The 25,957-nt window shown below is 41.3% G+C and overlaps 1 protein-coding gene across 3 annotated transcripts; it reads right to left on the bottom strand.

The window, feature by feature from the left end:
- Positions 1-6,551: 6,551 nt before the first annotated feature.
- ZNF317 (zinc finger protein 317) lies at positions 6,552-18,491 on the bottom strand. Of its 3 annotated transcripts, XM_017670600.3 has the most exons (7): positions 18,298-18,491; positions 13,177-13,299; positions 12,503-12,642; positions 11,920-12,046; positions 11,385-11,480; positions 10,136-10,218; positions 6,552-9,665 (listed from the first exon to the last, which is right to left on the bottom strand). In XM_017670600.3, exons 2-7 carry the CDS (start codon positions 13,205-13,207, stop codon positions 8,346-8,348), a joined length of 1,797 nt encoding a protein of 598 aa, XP_017526089.3. In that variant the 5' UTR covers positions 13,208-13,299; positions 18,298-18,491; the 3' UTR covers positions 6,552-8,345. The 3 variants fall into 3 exon arrangements, with proteins under 3 accessions (XP_017526089.3, XP_036867376.2, XP_073076267.1); XM_037011481.2 differs by lacking the exon at positions 11,385-11,480; XM_073220166.1 differs by lacking the exon at positions 18,298-18,491 and having other exon boundaries at positions 12,503-12,661.
- Positions 18,492-25,957: the final 7,466 nt, after the last annotated feature.

Genomic DNA, 25,957 nt, shown 5'->3' with positions numbered 1-25,957 from the left:
GAAGCCATGTAGGAGGACTCAGTTCAAAACTAAGCTCTCTGCACAGCCCAGGAACACAGCATGCTGGAGGTCAGAATTGTAGTCCAGGAGAAATCTTCCCTAAATCTAGAGATGAAGGATTGGACCAGGACATGGCCCCAGACAAGGACTCCCTACAACAGGGAACGGGAGGCAAAGCATCCTTTGTACCGGTTCAGCTCCATGAGGGCTATTCCCTTGAACAAGACAGCAAAGTGTAAAACTGTCTTGGGTTGACTTGAGGGAATGTTGAGCCCTCTTGGTGATAATTGGATTTGAAACTCAGGCAGATTTCAATGTTTGAACCCTAACTTTCCCATTTATTAGGGTATTTACTCTGTCTCTAAGCAGCCTCAGATTCTTCATTGTAAATAACTGTTGGGGTGATTGTGGAAAACTAGTGTTAAGTGTCCAGTATGTAGATTCTCAAAAAGTAGCAGGTATCATATTTATGAACACAGCACCTATTTATTCATTCCATCTTGTGCCAAAAGAGGTAGGTCAGTTGGCAGGATCCTGTACCCCAGAAAGCTCTGCCAGGCTCCATCCTTCCCCAGCAGGGGCTGAAGCTGAGATAGCTCCCGTGGAAAAAAAATCACTGTATTCAGTGCAATAAAGTCTCAGCTTCCAACCATTCTATGGAGCCCCTGGCCCTGGTGACCTGGCAGAATTAGATGAAGCCACGAGTTTGCCCTCCATCTTTTACTTAGTTCCTGGTATAGAGTCTATGACTCTATCACAGGGGTTGTTTGCTATTTGGGTCCAGATAATCCTTTGTGGTTCAGGCTGTCCTATTAATTGTAGGAATTTGAACAATATATGTGGCCTCTATCCACTCAATGCCAGTAGGGTCCTCTGCTCTGCCCCACAGCAGTTATGAAAATCAAGTATGTCTGCAGACACTACCAAATGTCCCTTAGGGACAAAATCACTGGATGAGAACCACTGATCTACTATAACCCCAAAGAGTCAAGGGGAAAAAAGGTAGGAAATACAAAGTGATGGGGAGGCCCTGGTTTTCCTATGCATAGCCCAGAATAGAATGGACCTGCAAGCCAGGATACTCACCTCTAGTTAAGAGAGTCCTTATATGGTCGAAGAGGCCTCAGGTCTGGAATAGCAGCAGCAATATACATTGGTTGAATGAACAGTTAACATTTCTAGTGATCTCAAAATTCTATAGAGGGCAAGCACATTGTCTGTTCTTGACATCTGCTTTTATCTCCAATGTCTATTACAAGGAAGAACCTGAATAAACACTTTCTAAGGTGATGACAAATGTTCTGTGCTCACAGTATACTGGGCCATTACTCCACTTGACAGGTTTTAACTCAGTTTATCCTCACATCCTAATGAGTCAGGTGCTATTATAATCTCTACTTCGAAAAAAGACAGTGGCACATAATGAGTTCAGAAACCATCAACCTGTTACAACATTATCTGCAATGCCCACTGTCCAATCCTGAAAGTGAAACATTCCTACTCATTCTGTCTCCACACCTAAAAATGCTAAGACAAAGGCTGGAAGACCACCTTCATGTAAATGCCAAGTTAATTTTAATATAAGGACTCTTAACAAAATTCAACGAAATGGAAGAATCTCTAAGTACTTATGCTGAATGAAGCCAGACAGAAGACTAATACTGCTGTAGTATTCTATGATATAAAGCTATAGAAAATGCAAACCGATCTGTACTAAGAGGGAGCAGATCCTTAGTTGCATGGGGAAGGACTGGGAGGAATCATTAGATGGACAAGGGGAAATGTTTTGGGATTTGCCATCTTGACTGTGGTGGTTTTGTGAATACACACATAGACCAAACGCAACAAATTAAGCATGTGCAGCTTATCGACATCAATTACATCTACATAAAGCTATTTCCTCCCATTTGGACTCTTGCAATAGAACAATGGCCCTGTGATAACTGCAGAAAGGGTCACCATTTCTTCCCTTTCCTGTACCCACACCTCTTCTATGTTAACTGAGGACCCTTCCACTCTGGGCTCGCCCATGCGATTGCACTGGCCAAGAGGGCTCATGCAAACACAAGCAAGGACTTGAAAAGCATTTACAGTGAAACTTTTTCTCTTCTGGAACCTTCCAGCATGTATACAGGCCTTGTGTAATTTTGCAGGATGAAATCTTGAGTGAAATTGCTTGCCCCAAACCAAATGGGCAGCCTATTGCAGACATGAGCCCAGCCAAGCCCAGCCCAAATTGTCAACAGAATCATAACCTAAATAAATGGTGGTGGCTTTAAAGTATAGTGTTTTGGATAGTTTATTGCACAGCCAATATAAACAGACCCCCTTCATTCCATTCTACTAAAGGGTGTGGGTTAGCTTTCTACACTGCAAATCTCATCAAACCCCAAAGGATTTCCATCAACTTCCAATCAGTATTTGAGACTGATATATAAAATATTTGTGTGTGTGTTACATAATCTGTCCCATATTATCCCCTCCAACTTTATTTCCTACTTCAAAGATCTCTCCTCTTACACGCTGGAGAACGTGATTTTCTCCCTGGGCCTTTGCACTCACAATCAGCATACTTATTCAATTCTGAGCCTGAACACTGTTCATGCGCCTACTACGTGTAACTTGCTACACCTCTTCCATGTGGCTTTCCTGGGTGGCTGCAAGTTCAATATCCCCTCCTTGGGACTCCCTGAACAGGTTTGCTGGCCATACTAGTTATTTTACTGTCTCTCTTCCTGGACCTTTACTCTTTTAAGGGCAGTACCATGTCTTACTGTCTCTTCCCAAAGCTTACTTCAGTATATGAGGCACTTTACTGATAGCGATTGGTTAACCTAGAGGGGAAAAATTCCTGAGTGGACTGGAGTTACCCAAACATTATATAAGTAGAGCTGGTTCCTGCAGAAGCCCCAGGAATTCAAAGCGGAATTGAGACATGAAGATTTAAGAGTGTGAAATTAGAAATCCCCTCCAGAGCGAATTTGGTAAAATATTGTATTTGTCCTAAGAATTGGTGGGAAGTGCTATGAGATGCAAGAGGTACAGATAGGTTTGTTTCCTTCTGCCCTGGTGACTGACATGATGCAGGAATTGGTCACATGGGGAGTAGCTCTGTTGGATTCCCAAGGCTCCCAATCAAAGAAATAGTCCCATTTTACTCAATGCTAAGAGGAAGTGCTCATCTCCCCTTGGGTCTGGCCTCTAGGGTAGACATTTTTTTCCCCTGAACTTAGGCAAGAGTTAGTCAATCATTGCTTTTTCTTCATTAATCAGGCCAGGAAAACTTTTGATCAAGGCCTATGGGACATTCAGCACCTTCGCTCAGAGACGTTCAAGTGTTCCACTACTCACCCAAACACCTACACAGAAGCATTCCAAGTGGAAAGAAGGGTGCAGGGATTTCAGGAAGGTGAATGGAAGACAGAAGCCCTGTGGCCATGCACTCCTCCCATCATGCACCATCAGCCCAACTGATCTGATTGAGAAATTAATATTATATACTTTATTAATAAATCAGAGGAAAAGAATCATGATCTTCTCCAGATGTTCAGAATAAGTGATAAAATACAACAGCCATTCATGATAAAACATTCAAGAATATAGGACATCTTAATATGATAAAATAAATATATGCCTTAGTCCTAAAAGACATTATCTTAATTAATGGAAAAACTAAAGGGGCATTTCCTCTAAAACAAGGCAAGGATGCCCACTACCTCTGCTATTTATCATTGTACTAGAGATTATTAGCAAAAGCAATTAGATAAGCAAAAAACAATTAGAGGCATAAGAATTGGCAAACAAGCTGTTTCAATTTGCAGATAATGCAGTGGTATACTTGGAAAACCCCAGAAAAATAAAACTAACAAAAAATAAAAGAATCCAGTGCAGTAGCAAGTTATAAAATTAGTAGCTTTCATGTACAGAAACTGTGAACAGAAGACTTATGATAGAGAAAAATCTCATTTATAATAAAAGACTACATATTTAGGGAAATGTTACAAGGATGTAGAAAACTTAAGAAAAATTTTTTGTGAACATTCCTGATAAATACTAAAATAGACTTGAACAAATGAAAGCCCCTGTTCTTGGAAAGATGACAACATCATAGGGTTGTTAGTTCTCAAGTTATCAATTTAATAAAAATATCAAGTTGATTTTATGGAGATGGACAAAATAATAAATTATTATTTAAAAAATGCAAAAATCAAGTGAGAAAACCTAGGAAATATTGACGAAGAAAGGGAAACTAGATATTCCAGACACTAAAACTTCTTACAAAGCCTCTTATAATTTAAACTGTGTGGCATGATGTTATGAGCAAATAGATGAGAAGAACAGAATGAAGTTCAGAATTAGACCAAATACATATGAAAATTCAGTATATGACAAAAGTGATATCTCAAATCCCTGGGGTAAACACATAGTCTTAAAATAAATGATGCCGGGTCAATATGGAAAAAAAGTAAAACAATCATATCTCACACAGTACACACACACACAAAAAACAATTCCAGGTATATATCTAAATCTGTATGCTAGAACAATAAACTTGTAGAAGAAAACGTATGAGTATCTTCTTGCCTTCAGGGTAGGCAAATATTTTTACAACGGAACTGAAGAATGCTATTCATAAAGATTACATGGCAGTAAAATTAAGAACTCATTTCATCAAAGGTCACCAATTAAAACACTGAAGAGCCAAGCCACAGAGTGGGAGAAAATATTTGCAAAACATATCCACCCAGAGGGCTCACATCTAGAATATACAAGGAAAAGGCAGGCAACTTTAATATCATCTTATTCAACTCCAAAAAAATAGCTTGTTGGAAGACAAATTTGCACAACCACTTTGGAAAATTGGCATCATTGACAAGAAATAAACATATGCATCCTCTGAGACCCAGCAATTTCGGTCCTGGGTATTCACCCAAGAAAAACACAGACTTGTGCACTACCAAAAATACCAAATACGCTCATAGCAGCATTATTCACAATGGCCCCAAACTGAAAAGCCAAACGTACACCAACACAAATTGCTTAAATTGTGGAACATTCAAACAATGGAACACAAGAAGTGTATGAGCCATGTTGTCCGAGCCAGAATACTGGTTGCCTGTGGAGAATGAGGCAGAGTTTGTTATCTGGATGGGGCAAGAAGGGGTATGAGGAATACTGGTAATATTCTTTTCCTTGCATGGAGATTACATGTGTTCATACATGGATTAAGCACTTCTCTGCATTTCAGCAGAACCTGTTTAAAATGTTATCACATGTGCACATGGCATCATTATACAACCACTGTCAAAATGATGTTGGTGTTAATACTGGTGAGTTAAACATGTACAGGCCTTACGACCCAGCAATTTGCACTGGAAAAACTCACCCATACTCCAGAAGATTATTTACAAAGTTTCTCAAAGTAGCACTGTTCATAACAGGAAAAAATGTAAACAGCCAACTGCACATCAGCTGCAGGAAAGATAAATTGCAGGATAGTACAAAGGATCGCTATCAAGAAGTTTTCTTGACACAATTATAGCTAAGCTACATTCGTTTGTGACTCTCAAACCAGTACTGCTAATCTGACCACCATGATCTCCAACTGGGATCTGTGATGACTAACAGGCTTCTGTTTGTACCTTGTCCCTCTTAGCCCATCATCCCATAAGATACTGTGATCCATTCAAACAGACACTGGACAATTGTCACTCCTCTGTTCAACACCCTCCAGACTTCCCATCACACTGAGATACTTCCCATTAGCCCACAACATGCCCGTGATCAGGACCCTGATGCGGTTCCGACCTCACCATCTTCATGCTCCAGTTGCATGGCTGTCCCAAGCAGTTTTTTCATGGCCTACCAACTGACAAGGCTGTCACTCCCCAAATTACAATATGGCGCACACTCGCAGTTCATTTATATCTCTGCTCAAATGTCCCCTTCAACAAAAAGCTTTCTCTACTTTCCCTAAGGCTCTGCTGAATCCCCTCATCACCATGCTTAATTTTTCCTCCACTGCATTTACCAACATCTAATACACATTTACTCATTTGTTTACCAGGTTCCTGATCTCATACAGAATGTAAGCACCATCAGGGCAAAAATCCCAGTTCACTGCTATAGACATAACGCACAGAACAGAGCTTGACGTAAGGGTTGTGGACTCAAGTTCAAGCACTACTACTTGGTAATGGGTTGAATTCAGACAAGTAGCCCAAGCTTGCTTGCCTCAGATTCTCCACACAAGAGGGAAATACTTACTGATGGTACCTTTCTCTTGGGGCTTTTGTGAAAATACATTTATTTCAATATGTTAAGAAAATAAATGCTTAAGTATGTCAGAGATCTGAAGAACTTAAAAACTTGGGGTAAAGATTTAAAATTCCATATTCAACAATTAATAGTATAAGCAAATTACATCCACAATACAGAACCCCACTAGTACTAAGGTGTATGGGTTACAGAGAGCATCCGCCCAGCTGGGTGTAGCATAATAACTCCCACTAATAAAAAAAATTATTAAACAATGAGATATACAAAGCAACTTAAATAATTAGGTTTTATTTATTTTTTTCTCATGTAAGTCTGGAAATAACAAATCCAAGGCTAGTGTAGAAACTCAGAAGCCACTGGGGAGGCCAGGCTCATTGTGACTTTTCTGCAGGATCCTCCTTAGCCTGTGACTTGCCTGAGGCTTATGGTCACAAAATGGATTTTAACACTCGGTACTTCATCTCCTTGCAAGGTGAGAAGTAGGGGGAAGAACAAAACAAAAGGGGAAGATGAACTCAGGCGAATAACCCCTTTGCAAGAGCTTTCTCCCAGCTCATACAGTGATATCTGCTTATCTGTTAATAGCTAGACTGTTGGACATGGACTACAGTAATTGCAAGAAAACCTGTAAGACACTTTAAAAAACAGTAATCTGAAAAATTGGATATGTAAATCCAGTAATCTGGATATGGAAGATGATGAGATACTGGAGAAGCAATAGAAGTACATGCCACTTCTGACTGAGCAGGAGACAGAAACACTCCAAAGGATCCAGCTGACATGACACCATGCTTTGATCATAATGCATTTGAATTAGGTACTGGTAACAGTACTAAAAATAACCATTACATGGTACAGAAGACAAGTCTAAATAGTCCACTGCTCAAGTAAGTTACCCGAAGTGAACACATACCAATAATTATTAACAAAAATAACCTTTTGTGAGATGTAATGGCTATTTAGAGCTTAACCTTAAAGACCAAAAATTAGCGAGGTCCGTTTTTCATGATGAAAAGACAAACACAATCCCATTGTCACTGGAAAATCCCATTGGGATGTGAATCCTCTTAACTCAATGCATGAAGGGGCTGTGCTGAACTTACATCCACATGAGTCCGCACATGGGTCCTGAAAGAATTACACTGCATTTTTTTAAGTTTTAAATAGGAATTTCTCCAAGTACTCATGTTTCACAAAAATTGAGGGCCTGGTATTAGCCAAGGTTTCTTGACCTCAGCAATAATGACATTTTGGGGCATATAATTCTTTGCTTTTGCGGGGGCTCCTCTGCATTATAGGGTTATTTAGCAGCATCCGTGATGTCTTCCAACTATATGCCAGTAGCACCTCCTCCCAGTTGTAATAAAAATGTCTCCAGACATTGCCAAATGTCCCCTGGGGAACAAAATCACTCCCAGTTGAGAGATGTTCCTGGACCAAAGGTTGCCCAGGTTTTTCTGTAAAGGGCCAGATAGCACTACTTTAGGCTTTGTGGGCCATATATGCTACCTGTCACATGTTTTTTTATTATTCTTTTAATAAGTTAACTATTTTTAAAGCACAAAGAGACAGCTAGCCATAGTTTACTGACCCAGTTTACTGACCCTACTGTAGAATTTCCCACATTCCTACTACAGATTTTTCTCTTGAATGTTTCTCTCATGAGGAATACAGTGTGAGATCAGGAGAGCCTTGCCAATCAGTAAATTTACACATTAGTCTCTGTACAGTGCTTACACATGTGCCCAGAAGGTGCAAGGTGATGCTAGTCACTTCAACATTAAATACTAAGATAGGGTTTCTTTCCCTAAGCTGTCCTGTTTTTTTAAGAGCTGAATACCCACTGATGGCTTCTCCACACTAGATACACATTTTCTTACCCAGAGTGAGTTCTCACCAATCTCCAAAGTTATGAGAGAAATAACCCCAAGTCTTTCCAAATTATCACACAAATTCGATTTCTCCTAAGTTACACGGATTCTTTTGTGCCGAATGAGGTCACCAGGGGCTAGTGCCTGCCATGAGGCTTCCTTCCAGTTTGAGCTCTTGTGCCTAAGATAGCTCTGTCAATGGAGCCTCTTCCACATGGACGACACATAGAGCTTCTCTCCTCGGTGGGTTTTGACATGACTCCGCAAGGATGAGTGGTCACTAAAGGCTTTCCCACAGGCCAGGCACTCATAGGGTTTCTCCCCAGTGTGAATCCTCCTGTGCACATTAAGATTTGAGCCTATGCTGAAGGCTTTCCCACAATGATCACACTCGTAAGGCTTCTCTCCTGTGTGGCTTCGCATGTGTGTCTTAAGGGTCGACTGGTTCCTGAAGGCTTTTCCACACTGTCTACACTCAACACGTTTCTTTACAAGATGAATGCTCATATGCCGCCTTCGGGATAAGTAATCACCAAAGACCTTCCCACAGGCAGTACACTCATATCGTCTCTCTTGGGTGTGTATTTTCCTGTGTGCAGTCAGGTTTGAGCTTGCACTGAAGGCTTTCCCGCAGAGGTCACATCCATATGGTTTCTCTCCAGTGTGAGAATTCATGTGTGTCTTAAGGATGGACTGGTTTCTGAAGGCTTTCCCGCACTGCCTACATTCAACAGGTTTCTTTATGATATGAATTCGCATGTGCTTTCTCCGTGATAAGAGATCGCCAAAGGATTTCCCGCATTCCTTACATTCATATGTTTTCTCTACCATGTGGTTCTTCTTGTGCAAATTAAAGTTTGACTTCCAACGGAAGGCTTTTCCACACTGAGAGCATTCATAGGGCTTCTCTCCAGTGTGATTTCTGACGTGCTCTTTGAGGTGTGAAGGATGTTGAAAGGCTTTCCCACAGTCATGACACTCATAAGGTCTCTCTCCGGTATGTGTGCGTTTGTGTGCAATGAGGTGGCAGCTTCTACCATAGGCCTTCCCACACTCATCACACTTATAAGGTCTCTCCCCAGTGTGGACCCTCATGTGTATCTTCAGGGAGGAGAGGGTTCGGAATGCATTTCCACACTGGCTGCAATCAAAGGGCTTCTCTGTGAGGTGAGTCCGTGCATGACTCCTGAGAGCTGAGGGGTCATTGAAGGCTTTCCCACAGGCACTGCACTCATAGGGTTTCTCCCCAGTGTGTATCCTCCTGTGCCGTGTAAGGGAAGCACTTGTGGTAAAGGCTTTTTGGCACTGATGACATTCGTGCATTTTTCTCCCATTGTAAATGCTTATGCGTTGGGTTATATGTGACCTGTTCTTGAAAGTTACACCATAGTCCTGGCGGTGACAGGACCTCTTGGCAGGGAGTCTTCCCATCTGCTGGGTAAGATGAGTGCCCAGGCTGAAGACTTCAAACAGATGTGCATACTCAGTGGGGTTCTCTCCAAGATTAGTTCTTTCCTGTTAAGAGATTAGTGCTGAGTAACGCATTTGCCACCTTTATGACAATCACAAGTTACACTAAAGGGACATTAATAGAAGCACACCACTATGACAAATGATGTCGTAATTTGAGGGTGTGTAAGAGCTGTTCCTGCCCTGTTTGGGATTTACCACACAGAAGGGGCGAATGCTGTGCCTTGAGACTTGATGTGTGCTTTTACAAAGCTTTTTACATATACTTTAAATCTGAATTGAACTCTAATAATCAATATCTGAGACAAAGTTACAGAAATATTTACTTACTGGAACTATAAGTGAAAAAATTGGGGGCTAGGTTTGGAGTTTTCCTCCAAAGTTCTCAACATTCAGTCTCTGAAATTGCCTCCTGGGAATACTATGTGTCCTGGTTCTTAATCTGCTTTTTTAACTGAGGTTGCCCTGGTCTTCTCCCAATATGGAAGACTGGAATTATCCCCAGGACATCTTACCATTGTCACACCACTGGATGTTTCCTTCCCAAAAATATCTTCCATGAGGACTGACCATTTGCTTTTAGATGGAGTCTCCCAATCTGAAACATGGGAAAAATATTAACTTGCTGGAGAAAGAAAATGGTGAGATGATGATGACAAAAGTGGGTATTTCAATGCAAATACTGATTCCCAGAAAGGGCGATGAGAAAGGGGAGAACACACACAAGTAAAAATGGGAAGAATCTGGATGTGCTAGACACCCAGCACTGATGCAAGTAGGCATTTTAGTTGACTCATCTGAGTTCTTCAAAGGTCAACACTGATAATGACAGAGTGTTATCAGGAATGTTGAGTATGAAAAAACAGGACAGCCCCCATGTGGACTTGTCAGATTTAAATATGAAGCCCACCAATTCTGCACCTGGGTATTTAGCCAAAGAAAAGGAAATCACTATCTTGAAAAGATATCTGCCTCTCCAGTCACTGCAGCATTATTTACAACATCCAAGATAGCAAAACAACCTAAGTGTCCATCGATGGATGAGTGGTTAGAATACAATGGGATATTACCCAGCCATTAAAAGGAAATCCTGCCACTTGTGACAAACACAGATGGGCTCTGACATTATGCTTAGTGAAATTAGATGGAGCAGGAGAAATACTGTTAGCTCACTTATATGCAGAATCTTAAAATAAACCAAAAACACTGAGCTCACAAATACAGATACAAAGAACACATAGGCAGTTGTCAGAGGTGGGGATTGATGGGTAGGTGAAATGGGTGAAGGCAGTAAGAAGGTAAAAACTTTCAGTTATAAGATGAATAAATTCTGGGAATGTCATGTACAGCATGGAATCTGCATCTAAGAATACTGTATTATATTGTATATTTGAAAGTTGCTAAGAGAGTAAATCTTAAGAAGTTCTCACCATGAGAAGAAATGTTTTATAAATATGTGTGGTGATGGATGCTAACTAGACTTATTGTGGTGATCATTTTGCAATGCAGACGAATTATCAAATTATTATATTGTACCCCTGAAACTAATGTTTTATGTCAATTAAAGTTCAACAAATATAAAGTAAAAATAAATGTAAGGACCAATGAAACCAAAGGACTCTTAAGGGAATGGAGGGACAGTGAGAGGAGGAGCATTTTCAAATTTCCCTGGGTGACATTTCCTGATGGACATCCCCAACCCCAATCACTGTACAGAGCAGACATTCAAGTATTCAAGTATTCTTGTGCCTGCCTGGTGTTTACCAAGAGAAGTGTCCCAGGGAGGTCCCTTCTCCTCCATCCTCAGCTCCTCTTCTTGCTCCAAGTGGGAGATGAGGCGGGGTTTGCCCACCTGATATCCTGCTCATAGGGAAAGACACATGCTGAGTGAGGACCATGTAGATGGCAACCCCTATTAGTATGGGGTTAGTGATTTTGTTTTCAGTGTCCTGAAGACAGGCAAATCTGACTTAAGAGCAGCAAAACGATGGTGCCAAAGTTGTAAGGAACACAGCAAAACGCTTTCCTAAAACACAAAACCACAAATACCCATTTTGATCTTTAGAAGAGTGAGAATTTTTAAATTTAGAAACCTATGTCCAAGCTCAGACATATGTGACAACCTCCAAGGTCAACTGAACAGACAGGTGTCAACGTCCATGGGGAGACAGCATGAAGGTGGGCACCAGGTCAGCTTGTCTGCGACTGTATTATGAATCCCCACACAATTCCTAGGTCCCAGCAAGTACTTAAACTAAAAATGCCTGACTTACAGATGAATAAGTAGTTCCATCCTTACCTACTGAGGTGAGGTTGCTATAGTTCTCCAACATCACATCTTTGTACAGTTTCCTCTGAGAAGAATCCAGCAAGGGCCACTCCTTCTCAGTGAAGTCCACGGCAACATCCTGGAAAGTCAATGATTCCTGAAACAACACACACATTTGAGGTCAGGGAGAAACTAGCCCATCTTGGTTCCCAGAAAGATGGCTGAAGACAGGGCATGGGACACTCCAAACACAGGATTTCACAATGGGTTCTAGGGTCTCAATACTTATTCTAGACATTAGTCTTCAGACTCTGCTAAGGTGATCTCACCCCATCTAATCCTTCAAATGCTGCTGACTTGGGACCAAATCCCTCTCACTTCCAGCCTGGCCTGAACACTCTGAGCTGTATTACGAGAGAAACATCTGGTACCAGAGTCATTTACCCACTTTGTCCCTGATAGCAGGACAGCATTCCTTGCAACATTCCTTGGCTCTCTTTTGCCCTGTTAAGGTACTCATCAGCCTGGATGAAGATCTAAAAGGATTATAACATGTGACACTGGGCATTCTAAGGAAGGGATCCCCACCCTCAGGGGCCCTGAGATCTTATACCTGGGAACCAACACTGGCTGAAGCGTGAGGCTCCAGGCCACTGCAGGCAAACACGTCCACATCCTGAGGACTGGAATGGTCTTTTGAAGAAAGAGGAATTTCCAACTCCTGGATATAGGCAGGGTCCTGAGTGGGCACAGCTGGAGAAGAGTAGGGTCTCTATGAAGATTAAAGCCTGCCTGACAATCTCAAATTGGGAAGTTGCCCTACACGAACTCTTGAGTGTGCAGTGCACACCTCCACCTCTCTCACACACCATGTTCTAAAACAAGCCAGAGCCACCCTGCTCAAAGACAGGAAAAAATATGATGGGCTTACATACCTATAAAGGAAGTGACATATGTCCTCAATTTATGAGTGAAGAAATTAAAGCTCTAAGAGGTAAAACTGTTACTTTGCTCAGAGTTATCAAAAAAAAATAAGTAGAATAATGGAGGTTACACATTACCTGGTCCTTCCTTATATACCAACCACACCCTCCCTCAACTAAACCCCCCAAGACCCTGGGTCAGACACAGTCATCTGGCAGGCTCTCAGGACTTTGTTCCCACCCCTTTCAGTTCATCCAGCCTCCCAGGGAGCCCTCCCTATGCCTGTGTACCCCTGACCTCAGTGAAGTGGGAGGGACTACTGAAGCTTGATTTCTGAGGGCCCTCATCAACCCGAGAACTTACCACAGGTGGGAGTCAGGGCAAGAGCTGCCATCCTGTGAGAATGCTGGGAAGTTTCCCTCAACAACAGGGCACTGGCACCAGGAAGCTACTCCCCTGCTATCACGGGACTCTTTGAGGAGGCATCTGTAGTTAAGTGAGAGAAAAACAATTAGTAATCACAGGCTCTGTTGCTTTGGTTCGCAGCACAATTCTGACTTTTGTCTTTTAACATTCCCTCTTCTGAGCAGCAAGTTCTGGCTGATCTTGGGCCTTTGTCTTCCTTAGGTAAAATCTCCAGGCAACATTGACTTGTGGACTCTGCTTAGGACCCTGCCTCAGGTCACTCTCACAGGTAATCCATTATCAAGTACAACTCTGCAGATCATGTCTGACAAGGGGTTATTATCCAAAATATAAGGACTTATACAACTCAGCAGCAAAAAAACCCCAAAAGACCCAATTAAAAAATGGACAGAGGATCTGAATAGACATTTTCTCAAAGACACACAGATGGCCAACAAGAACATGAAAAGATGCTCAACGCCACGATCATCAGGGAAATGCAGATCAAAACCACAAAGATACCACTTCACACCAGGTCAGAATGGCTATTATCAAAAAGACAAGCAATAACAAGTTTTAGTGAGGATGTGGAGAGAAGGGGACCCTTGTGCACTGTTGGCAGGAATGTAGATTGGTGCAGCCACTACAGAAAACAGTGCGGAGGTTCCTCAGAAAATGAAAACCAGAACTATCATGTAATCCAGCAATTCTACTTCTGGGGGTATTTATCTGAAGAAAACAAAAACACTAACTGGAAAAGCTACCTGCACACCTATGTTCACTGAAACATTATTTACAACATCCAGAACATAGAAACAAGTGTCCATTGATAGATGAATAAAGAAAAGAGTATACATGTATACACATGTAATGCAACATTATTCAGCCATAAAAAAAAAATTGCCATTTGTGACACAGATGAGACTTTAATGGCATTATGCTAGGTGAAGTAAGTCAGAATGGATTAAAGCAAAAGGGCTCACAGAGAAAACTGAGGTATTTACATAATGAAAATAATAATTCAAGAAAAAGCTGTTTACAAAACATGGATTTGAAGTGCACAGGTCCCCTTCCACATATTTTTTCAATATATTGGAAAATATCTTGGAGATGTGACAATTTGAAAAAAAAAAAGATTTACTCCCTGGCTTGCTTTACTCTAAGAATATAGTACGTAATAACATAATGCAAAATATGCGCTGTGTTATCTGTAAGACTTCCAGTAAACAGTATGATATTAGTTAAGTTTAGGGGGAGTCAAAGTTATACATGGATTTCCAACTGCATGGGGGTCAGCACCCCTAACTTCCATGTTGTGCAAGGGTCAACTGTGTGTAACATTATAACATAACCTCAAAAACATGAGTAAACTAAAAAAGGACAGAACTCTGAAGAGAATGGGCAAAGCCATGACCAGAGCTCTCACTACTAAAGTTCAGACAATTAATAACTATATACAGATAGAACAAGGTGAAACAGGATTTCCTAATTGTAAAATCCAACCCCTATGGCATAACGTATGTTTCAGAAAATGGCATCAATCTCTGATCCCAGTGCAGTGAAGTTAGAAAACAATAACCAAAAGATAACCAGAAAAAGGTCACAGAAATGGAAATTAAAAGATAAAGCCCTAAATAATTCACACATCAAAGAAGTCAGAATACTCAATACTTAGAACTGAAATATAATACTATACTGTAATTCTTTGAGATGTGACAGGTATCTACAGTTAGAAACTGAGACATCCCCAAAACAGAAAAGTAAATGATGAAGAACAGAAACTTATAAAATACATACTATAAAGTGGTTCAGTCAAGCCGAAGTTCTTTGAGAAAAATAAAATTGACAAAATTATGGCAGGATTTCTTTTTTTAAAAAGGGAACATGAAAGTATAAGAATGAGAAACCAGAGAACATTAAAGATGTAGCAAGCATTAAAAACATAATTAACAACTTTGACTATACAATTTAAGCCTGAGATTGAGTTAATATATTCCTAAAGAAATTTTACCAAGATGAAATAAAGAATGTGGATACTCTATGACCCTTAAAGGAACTGAAAGACAGCTTAAAGTTTTTCCACAAAGAAAACTCCAGACCCCAATGCTTTGTTTTGTTTTTTCTGTTTCCCTTCCAAGAACAAATGAATTCTATTCTTAAGCAAAATATTCCAGTCAAGCAAAAACAGGAAAAACCCTCCCACCCTATTTTATGACATGGGCATAAACCTGAAGCAGAAAAAGGAAGCCAATTTCAAAGACCCAAATCACCAAATAAATCATTAGCAAATGGAAACCCAAAATGAAAACAGTAGTACATGTATCCTTTCCAAGTTATTTATCAATGCAAATTTCACATAAATTAGAAAATCAATTGGTTTAATTCGCTACACGTCAGGTAAGAAATTATATTCACTCATTCATGAGTATTAGTAAGTGGAAACCTCACTAAAATGGAGTTGGAAAGCCAGAAGGGCTCCCACCTTAACACTCCACTCAGTCAGACCCAGCATAAGACATAAACCTGGGATTCCCCTATACTTTCCTACCAGGAAGGTTTTCTCTTGGTCAAGCAACAGCCCAGCCAATGAGATGCTGTCACAACAGCCAATGAGGACCTACTATACTTGGAGCTCCCAGTTTCCTCTAAGGGACTTTTTGTTTACAAGAGCCCTTCCCAACACCCACCTTTCCTCTGTAAAAGTTGGCTTGCTGGTACAGAATTGCCATTCACACTGCTATTCCCTAATAAACCCATTTTTGCCAGTTAACTGACAGTTTTAAGGTTAACACATTCAATACACAAACAGTAGTAGCACCTATCATCACCGAGGCCTCCTTGAAATATATCGATAAACAGGTATCAAAGTAGATGCTGAAAAAAAATCATTTTGTTAAAAGCCTACAGGTCAATGACAGACCCTTACTATGTTAAGAAATGTTCGAGGTTTCAGATCCTACATCTATGCAGTGCTCCATCAAATATCCCAATGGTTAGAACCACCTTTGTGGGTTTATTAAGTATACAGATTCAATAGTGTGATGTGTATGAACAGTTTTCTTAAGCATCCCAAGAAAGCATCCCATTTCTTAGGCTGTTCTTTTTTTTATTATTATTAAGGTGTCACTGATGTATACTCTTACGAAGGTTTTACATGAAGAACAGTGTGGTTGCTGCATTCACTGTTGTCACGTGCCCCCACATATACCATTGAGGTCACTGTCCATCAGTGTAGTAGGATGCCAGAGAGTCACTATTTGTCTTAGGTTGTTCTTACCAGGGAAGTTCGGAAATATCTGTCTGGAGTCCAACAGAGGGCTCTAAGGGCTGAGAGTGTGGAGGTCTGGGTTCAATATTTCCCCTGTGACACTGTACTACCAAACCAAGTTGGATTTCACCATTTACTTCATTCATTCAGGTCATCATTGCTTCAGGAAATAATTGATTACAGAAAACACCATTCATTGTAGAAAAATGAGAATATATATGAGCAAATACTAAAACTATACTTCCACCAAAGAAAAAAGCCTACAGCTATGCTGGAGAAAAACTCTTTAGCATGGAAAAGAAGGCAACTTTCCTAATAAATACTCTCTTAAGCAAAACCAAGCCTCCTCCAGCAAATATTAAATTCCCTTTAAGGTCAGAAAGAAAACGGGACTGCCTCCAGTTTGCTATCCAAACTCCACTCAAGGCTACTGGAAGTACTCAGCCAATGACGCAAATAATAAAGCATGTATGATGCAAAAGGAAAATATAAATATTCACTTACTTATTCTATACAAATGATAATTGTCTATGAAAGAGATACAAAACATTACTTAAAAACTACGAGAATGACATACTTTAGCAAGCCTGTTGGGCCCACATTCAATATACCAAACAGTTGGAAATAAAATATAATTTCTGAGCCCCAAAACACAAAGCTTTAGGAATGAATCTAACAAAACCCTACATCCTTTATAACTTTATTGAAAAAGGGAATGAACAGATATAATACGACTGTGATAGCATAATGCCAATATTCTCAAAATTCATATATAGATTCAATGCAACTTGAAAACAAAACCTCAATAGATGCACTTTGTAAACTGACTAAAATTTAAGCTGAGGGGTTCTTTAAAAAGAGTGGCTGGTGTACATACTTCACCTACAAGATATTTTGAAATCTTTGAATAAGTATACGATCAATGGAAAAAAAAAGAATGCCTCTGAAAATACTTTGCGTGTGAGTCCATTCACAAATAATTACCAAAACAACAAAACACATTTTTGGGAAAAAATGTAAACAGTAAAACCCATATAGAAAATCATGGGGGAAGGGAAGGGTGCAGTGTAGGAGTATATAGGTTTCTATGGTTTAACAGTATCTTTCTTGGCCTGGTTTGTGCACTTGCTTTAGTGAATGCGCGCGCACGTGCGCGTGTCTTTCCATAGTTACATGTCATGTGAATGCCTGTGTATGTTGTCATAGTTACATGTGAAGTGTTTTCACAGATAAATAGCACAAAAGATGGTAAAAATCAATGCAAAATGTTAGTAACCATAATAAACATGAATGGCTTCGCAAGTAACAGAACATGTAAGTGAATTTTTAAACTCAGTTAGTGGCTATTTTCAAGAGGGTCAACTAAATAAGTCACCAAAAAGTCTAAAACAGAAAAGGCATTCAATACAAATGGTAACAAAAAGAAAAACCAGTGTGCTTCTACTATTAGACAAAATCGACCACAAAGCTAAGGGAAGGGAGCTTATGCTGGCGGTCTCCAATTCGTGACCCCTGAACCCACTTCGGCAGTGCTTCTCCGTTTCCACGCCAAGGACTCGGGTTGGCTGGTTCGTTTGAACCACATCGCCAGTGCCTCTCCCCTGTCACTACTACTTACTAAGTCCTGGCTTTTTCAGTCCTCACGACACCAGCGTTTCAGGTCGTTGATCACAGTCTAAAACACACTCCTCGCCTGGCTGCCTGGCTGCCCCGCCCCAGGTCCCCGACCCCCTTATTCCTCCATGCCTGGTGGGCGTCCCGTGTCCTCAGGAAGGCCTCGGGTAAAGGGTTGTGAGGAAAGCGGGGCTTACACGGCTGAAGGGGCAACCGGGGGGCCGGAGGTCACGGAAACTGCCGTCGAAGGGACGAGAAGTTCACACAGGAGGTTCAGTCCTCCGCGGGGATGCCGAGGGTCCCCAACAACCGGGAGGAAGCGGCTGTGGAAACACACTCCGCCCATGTGTATAGCTGCAGTCGCCTCTTGAGAGTAATGGCTTCCGCTTCACTTCCGCCTTCTAAATCTCGCGGGACTTCCTGAGCGGCCCTTAACCCGGAAACAGAGGGCGAAAAGGCTTCTGGGAAATATAGTTCCCGAGCATAAACAGGCATGGCGGCGCTGCTGACGGGGGTTCTGTCGATGGAGCACGTTGCCCCAAGTTTTAATTGTTCAATGGGCCCAGCACCTGGTTCTCAGGCTTCTTCTCGTCTTATCATTCTTTCTGTGGTAGCAGAGAATCTCACCGCTGTTAATACTGTTCATACACTCAAGACAAATTTTTATGCATAGTCCTGCACCTCTACCCTGAATTCTGGACGGAATGAGACATTTTCATCCCTCTTGGATATTTTATAGACACGTTAAAATGCCACAAATGAAACTCCTGAATTCACCTTCTCAAGCTCAAGTCATAGCAACTTTCCACTTGGTTATGGTAAGTTAACCTTGGCAACATCCTCCACGCTTTTGTATGAACCGTCCATCCATCAAGGAATGTTCAGTTACATCCTTGCCGAACAACCCAGAGCTTGATCACTTTATTGAAATTTTTCCTTGCTCCTGAATCAACAGGGGTGATAGCGGGACTCAGAAAAGTCGTTTTATACAATACCCGAGCCAGAAAGGTGGCCTGGCTTCCAGTGAGAAAGTGTATCTAGATGAGGTGGGCACACAGGGAGTGCAAGAGGGGCCCATGCCCACCTCTAAGCAGGAGTTCCAATACCAACTCCACAAAGGTGGGCAATGGAGTACATTGCCTGTAGCCTGTTGCTCTATATAAAAGTTGTTGCGAGGCTTAAATAGGGAACTCAAATAACTGACTTCTGCCCAGCAAGGACAAGAAGGTAGAACGAATCCACTTTAGCAGAGACGTGAGCAAAGAGCAAAAGACCTGGAGGCAGGGAGAGTTTGGGTCCAGACTGGGGAAACTCAGGAGGAGGGAAGGGATCAAGTGTTCAACCAGCACAGAGGAGGAAAAGATAGAAAATACTCATTTAGGTCTCAGGGAGGCTCTGGGGACATAACAGAAATTGGGAAGTTGAAAGTGGTAAGCAGCCCTGGGTCAGTATCTGAGCTTGCTTCATCAATGCTGCATCTTAGTTAACTTAGAGGAAGGGTTCACTGATGGAATGAACAAAGGGGAGAAATATCACTCACTTAACCCTTCAAAATTACAAGTAGGAAAAAAAAATTCTGCAATACTCGCCTAAAAGCAGGAAGTATTTGTTTGGGAGAAAAAAATGCTCTACTCTTCAAAGCTCTTCTAGCTGGTGTAGAAATTAAACTGACTTAAGACAGATTAACAGGAGGGGAAAACAGTTTGATTAAATGTGCCCAGAAGTCCCATTGTTGAGGAGGAATGCAGTTTGGAGACACAGGAAGTCAGAGTACAAGGTGAGTTTAAGTTAGACTAGCAGGGTATGGCAGCTGCCTTGCAAGCCAGCAGAGAGTAAGTAATAACCTTGTAACTTTACCAATTATGACCCCAGTCCCTAATCCTGTTGAGATTTCCTTACTATTGGAAGCTTCCAAACATAAATTTTCTTTGTCCCATTAGTTCCTCACAAATCCGTTATCTCTTTGTCTAAAATGTATGAAAACTGCCTGCCTAAGTCATTTCTTTGGGTCTCAGAGAAAGAAAAGGGAAGTTCATTGAACTCTTCGTTGGTATAGGGCACATCTGCCAACTCCTAAAGCCAGTGTTTTCTGGAATCCTGTGTCCACTTGGATCTGCATGGCATGGGAACAAAGCCCCCACCACCCCAGGATTTGGGGGAGCCACAGAGCACTGGATGGAGTAAGATTATGTTCTCAGAACTTCCCAAAGCAAAGAAATGAGATATTCAGGCAGGCCACTAAAGAGCATGGTAGCACAGCTGCAGTTCTGTCTGGGTCACCCAGGCATCAGGAACTTGTAAACCCCAGTCAGAGCTCTCAGCAGCCCCTCCCTACCTGTCTGAATTAGGACACAGACAGGGTGAAGACTTGTGCTTAAGTCTGGTTAATAGAGTGAAATAGCAAAGTAACAAAGACACCACAAGAAGAGTACAGAGACAAAATATAATAAACTGAGCAGTGAGAAGTTTAATTTAAGGCAAAAAAGTGCACACTCAAAAGAAAGGGGAGTGTGGGCAACCTCAGAGAAGAGGCACACTTAAAAAGGTGAGGATTCTGTCTTTTTAAGGATTTTCAAAAATGGGAGAAAGGGTCAAGGGGTGTAGGCTTATCATGTGGTCTCATGATGTCTGTCTCTGGTGAGAGACACTATATCATTATCCATAGTCAGTCCTTCAGATAATTTTTTAAGATAAACTTAACACAAAGAATCTATTGATCTTATTCCTCTCCCAAGCACTTGGAACATACCAGTTAAGTCTGCTCGCCTTGACTTAAGATAGATGGTTAGCTGATGACCCAAGGAATATGTCAGGAATCTAACTTCTGAATGCTCTGCTTTTAAAATGGACTATTTGCCTTAAGATAAGGCCCTCCTGTTCTTAGGCTATTTATATCTCAGTATTTTTAGGAAAATTAATCGTGCTGCTTGTCCCAGATCTCTGCCTTCTCTCACTTGCATTGACTAGAGCAAGTCTCAAGGTCAGAGCATGTGGAATGAAGACACTGCAAAGGGCTTGCATCCAGAGAGGACACATTAACTCTGTGAGTCCTTTCCGGCTCTCTGGTTTTACCTGGTTAACTCTCTGAGTCCCATCTCACGGGCTTTACTGTCCTTATTCTCCCTCCAACTGCTCATATCTATTTTTCTGCCTAACACAATAATGAAACTGAGACCCAAAGAAATGACCAAGGCAGGCAGTTTTTATACATTTCAGACAAAGAGATAACGGATCTGTGAGGAATTGACAGGACAAAGAAAACTTGTTTGGAAGCTTCCAATAGTAAGGAAATCTCAACAGGATTCGGGACTGGGATCATAGTTGATAAAGTTACAAGTTATTCAGCTTCCTCAGCCCAGAATTCCGTTTCTGGTGATAAGGATGTATCTTTATTTCCTGGTACTTGACAGGTACCTTTCACACGGGAGATTGTTAACTACTTTCTGGTGATAAGGCAAAAATGTCCTTGGTTGAGTGGCATAAGGACCAGAGAATGACAGGGGAGACAAGCTGCAGGCTCAAGCTAACCAGAAACTCCTCTTTCCTGGATGAAGTCGTTTCAAGCATTTTGAAGGGCGCCAGGACCACTGCAGTCCCCTTGAACGTGACTGATGTCTTAACCATCATCAACCACCAATCTACTAGCTTTCTCCGTGGAATAACCACCCATCCCAGGAATTTCCCCACTTTGCATTAGCCCAACTTATCTGTAGCTGATGTGAACTTAATGAACTTTATTTCCTGGAGACCCCTCCTAAGTGTTCCCTGTTTCTTGAGTCTGGTGGACAGATTGTTTCTGTGAACTGGCCTTGCTGCTGGTGAAACAGAAACTTCCTGTCCCACCACTCAGTTCATATCTGGCTGGCATCGTAAAGGCTCAATAAACCCTTTTATCTCAGAAATCTCTCAGTCGCTTCTGTGTTTGATTTGTCACAGGAGACAAAAGTGGGGGCCAAGTTTTTTCCCTGTGCTGGCCATTTTTTAAGTAATTTTAACTCAAAATAATCAGTATACCTAAGTGGCATATCCTGGGGAGGCCAGCCTTGGACCCTGATATCTTATTAAGGTAAACAACACCCTGGAAGGCTGGGAAACCTTACACACATCCTGCTCTAAAGGCATGGTTATTGTAGGGAGATAAAATATGAATGAATATGGGTGAAAATCCCACATCCTTGTAAATGGCTTTTAGTCAGTCATTCACACTGCCTAGAGAAACTGGAAGGAGATAGTTAAAGAGGACTTTTTAATTTACTTAACAAATTATTTGTTGAAGTATAACAAACAAAGTTGACAAAATTTGTGAATATTACATTCAATATATACATTGAATATAATACATTAAAATTTTGAATTTTTGAACACAACAGCCTTAATATTTTAGTCTGAAGGAATTTGAGAAATGGCACATTCAGGAAGGACTCTCTGACTTTCCTATGAAGCAGGTTATAAGACCCTTGTGTGATAGGTGTCCCCTTATCTCCAGAAGAAAGGAGCATATGGATCTCCAAGGATGGAGAGACAAGGAGAGGAACACAAACAGGACTGCTAAATTTCCCGCAGTTGACTTCCCTTAGCTTACATTCTCTGTCCTATCACATTTTCCATGACTTTCCACTCTTTGTCAACCTGGCATTAAAAACACTCAGGTTCTACCACTTCTTTTCATCTTCATTTCCTTATGAAGTCTCCATTCTCACACATTTGTATGCTTTTCTCTTGTTAATGTGTCTTGTCACAGCGCTCCAGCCGGTAACCTGGAAGGGTAGAAGGAAAGATTTTTGTTTTTTTTGACTCTTGTACACATTGTAGTAAGAGTTTTGCCTGTTTTTTGAACTTCATGTAAGTAGAATCAAACCCCTTCTTTGGGATTGCTGCAAGAGTAGAAAACTAACCGATGCGAGGGAACAGACCGATGTCTACAGCACCAAGTAATGTGTGACATCAGTGACTAGTGGGGCCAGGACTGTCTTTTCAGTAAGGCCGGGTCCCTTGCCTATTCACATGGGGAAAAAAAATTAAAATTGAGCCCATTCTCATATTCTATACAAAAAGCATTCCAGAATGATTGCAGAACTAAATGTGAAAGGTAAAAGAGCAGAGAGAAACATGACTTCATGGCCTTGGGGTAGGTAGAGATTTCTTAAATAGGCAAAAGGGAAGAGAGATTTGATAAACTGGAGTATAATACATTACAATTAAGAACTGCTCATCAAAGGACATCATTTATAGTGAAAAAGCAACCCACAAAGTGGAAGAAAAATATACCTATCTAAAATGTGATTCACATTCTGACTACATAAAGAACTTTTACAAATCAGTAAGAAAAAAATCACTTTAAAAATAGGCACACACAAAAAATCTGGCCCCTTCACAAAATAGGATATCTAAATGGTGAGTAAACGTGAAAGGTTCTCAACTTCTTGAGAGAAATGCTAAGTAAGCACTCTTCTAAGCCACAAGGAGGTACCACCACTCATCCCATAGATTGGCTATAATGAAAAAGACTTAAGATGCAAAGTGTTAGTGAGGACAAAGAGGAAGCCAAATTTACACAGTCCTGGTGGGAGGACACTTAGGTACAGTCACCCTGGGCAACAAGCAGAATCGGCTACAGCTGCACATGCGCATACCTTATACTCCACACGTTCTGCTCTTCAACCAAAGACAGGTGCAAGAACATTCACTACAGTGCTATTAGTAATAGCCCAAATTTGGCAACTATCCAAGTGCCCCTTAACAGTAGAGTGAATAAGTAAATTGTAGCTTATTCATACCCTGAGAATGAAACATTGTGGATGAATATACCAGTCGTGAGTAAAAAAAACCAGACACATGGTGACAGAGCGTATGATTCCATTGATACGTTAAGTACAAAACAGGCAAAACAAACCGTACTGTTAGATATTAGGATGGTCATTACCCAGGGGGCAGGGAGATACTGATTGTTGCAATATTTTCTATCTGCTGTCCCTGTTTCTGCCCTCATCCACTGTGAAAATTAAGAAAAACTCACTGACAGGGTCCTGGGAGAGCAGCAGGGGGCACTGTCGTGCTCACTACCTCTTCGATTGCGGACCCAACTGGAAGAGACCGCTTGCAGACTGCTCTCTACATTGTTTACTACCCCAGCTGAAGGAAGAAAGGTTTCCTACTACTTGGCAACAGCCCAGCCAATGAGCAACCATGATACTTAGAACCCTCCATTTCCTCCAATTGATGTTTTGCTTAGGACAGCCCTCCCAGCTCCACCTTTTCCTCTGTAAAAGAGCATCCTCTCCTTTGCTCTCTGGACTTGTCTATGGTTTTGCTGTAGCCTGCATGTTCAAATTGCAATTCTCTGCTATGCCCAAATCCTTTTTCTTTTGGCCGGTAAAATTAATCGACATTTTTATTTTTAAGGTTCACAACTCAACTGACATCAACTACCAGAGTGATCCTTCCAAAGCCTGAATTGGATCATATCAGTCATTGGCTCAAGTCTCCCCAGTGACTTCTTCCTTATGTTGAATATTTTCCATTTGCTCTCATGCAATACCCTCCCATCAAGAGATTTCTTTGCCCTCCGACTGGCTGGGCTAATGGGAAACATTAGCAAGATCTCAGAGGGAAGAAGAGTGAGGCTGGGTACTGAAGGGGTTCAGAGCAAGTCTCCCCACTTTGGCATGTGAACTATTTTGAGTTGAAGGCACTTGAGACCCTACAGGCTCAGGGAAACCTTTACCCCTTCCTTAACTAACTTGAAAAAACTAAACTGGGGTCTTTTCCCAAAAAAGGGTTATTACCAGAGATAAATTTTATCTGAGTGACCATGCACATGGTAGGGTAAACATCTAGTTACCAGAAATGTTTTCTGCTTAATACCCTGGGAATTGCCTTGCTCTCCTGGGAAGCCCCAGACCCCTATCCCATCCTTAGCTCAGGATGGTATACAGACCTCATTTTACCTTTCTGTCTTGCAACATTTCATGTATGTGGCGATCCCAGACCAACAAAATTAAATTTTATTTCCTCCTGTTAATCTGCCTCACATCAATTTAATTCTTAGGCCAGCGAGAAGAATCCTGAAGGGTAGAGGAAAATTTTCCCTCTCCAACAGTTTTTATTTCTGTCCCTGTAGGTCACTGAGGCATCCCTTGGACCAAAGTCTCTGCTACTGTAAACCTTCTTTTAATAGCCCTAGAGCATTGTGTAAATACTGCCTTATGTATTAAACTCCACTCTAGTTATTCTAAATTGTGTCATCTGAATCCTATTCGGACTTAATAAGGGTCCCATGATCAGCCCCAGGAAAGATACTCTCAAAATAGGAGTCTGGGATTGGTTGGTTACCTCACTGAGAAGCTCACAGGTCCCCTCTTTGTGAGGGAAAAGTTTGAGGTCATGCTGAGAAAGAAGTCCTGTGAAAGAGTGGGAATTTGGAGAGTGTGTGCCTGACTGTCATAAGTAAACAAGGGTCATCAGTGAGTCTTAACCCACACCGTGGGGGGAGGGAGGCTGTCTGCAGTTAGTAATTTCTGGAACAAAAAGGGTGGGAGGTGGGGAGATGAACTGTCCTGGTTTTCCAGCTGCACAGATAAAGCTGAGTATCAATTTCATATATTAATATATTAATATTTGAACCATGGAAATAAATGGCTAGTTTACTTTAAGACATCTTAACCTTACTGGTCATAATTAAAATCCAAGTCTGGGTGGGGTGCTCCTGACACCTAGTGGTAGAATCTGGGATGCAGCTAAACATTTCAATGCACTGGACAGCCCCACAAGAAGGAATATGTGGGGCTACGAGTGTGATTAGTACTGGACTGGTGGGGAATGGGTGGGAAAAAATCAACCTCTCTTTTGAGCACCAGG

The sequence above is a fragment of the Manis javanica genome, chromosome 13, assembly GCF_040802235.1.
Source record: "Manis javanica isolate MJ-LG chromosome 13, MJ_LKY, whole genome shotgun sequence".
In the NCBI taxonomy this organism is placed as follows: Eukaryota; Metazoa; Chordata; class Mammalia; order Pholidota; family Manidae; genus Manis; species Manis javanica.
Note: the sequence above shows the minus strand (reverse complement) of the source record. Positions and strands in the feature narration are given on the sequence as shown.

Bases quoted from the DNA above. Each gene is read 5' to 3' on its own strand.
- ZNF317 (XM_017670600.3), bottom strand. From the start codon at position 13,207: ATGGCAGCTCTTGCCCTGACTCCCACCTGTG. The intron at 12,643-13,176 runs GTAAGTTCTCGG...ACTCTTCTCCAG, and splicing joins TGCCCTGACTCCCACCTGTG to CTGTGCCCACTCAGGACCCT. The intron at 12,047-12,502 runs GTATAAGATCTC...GTGTTGTTTCAG, and splicing joins CAGCCAGTGTTGGTTCCCAG to GAATCATTGACTTTCCAGGA.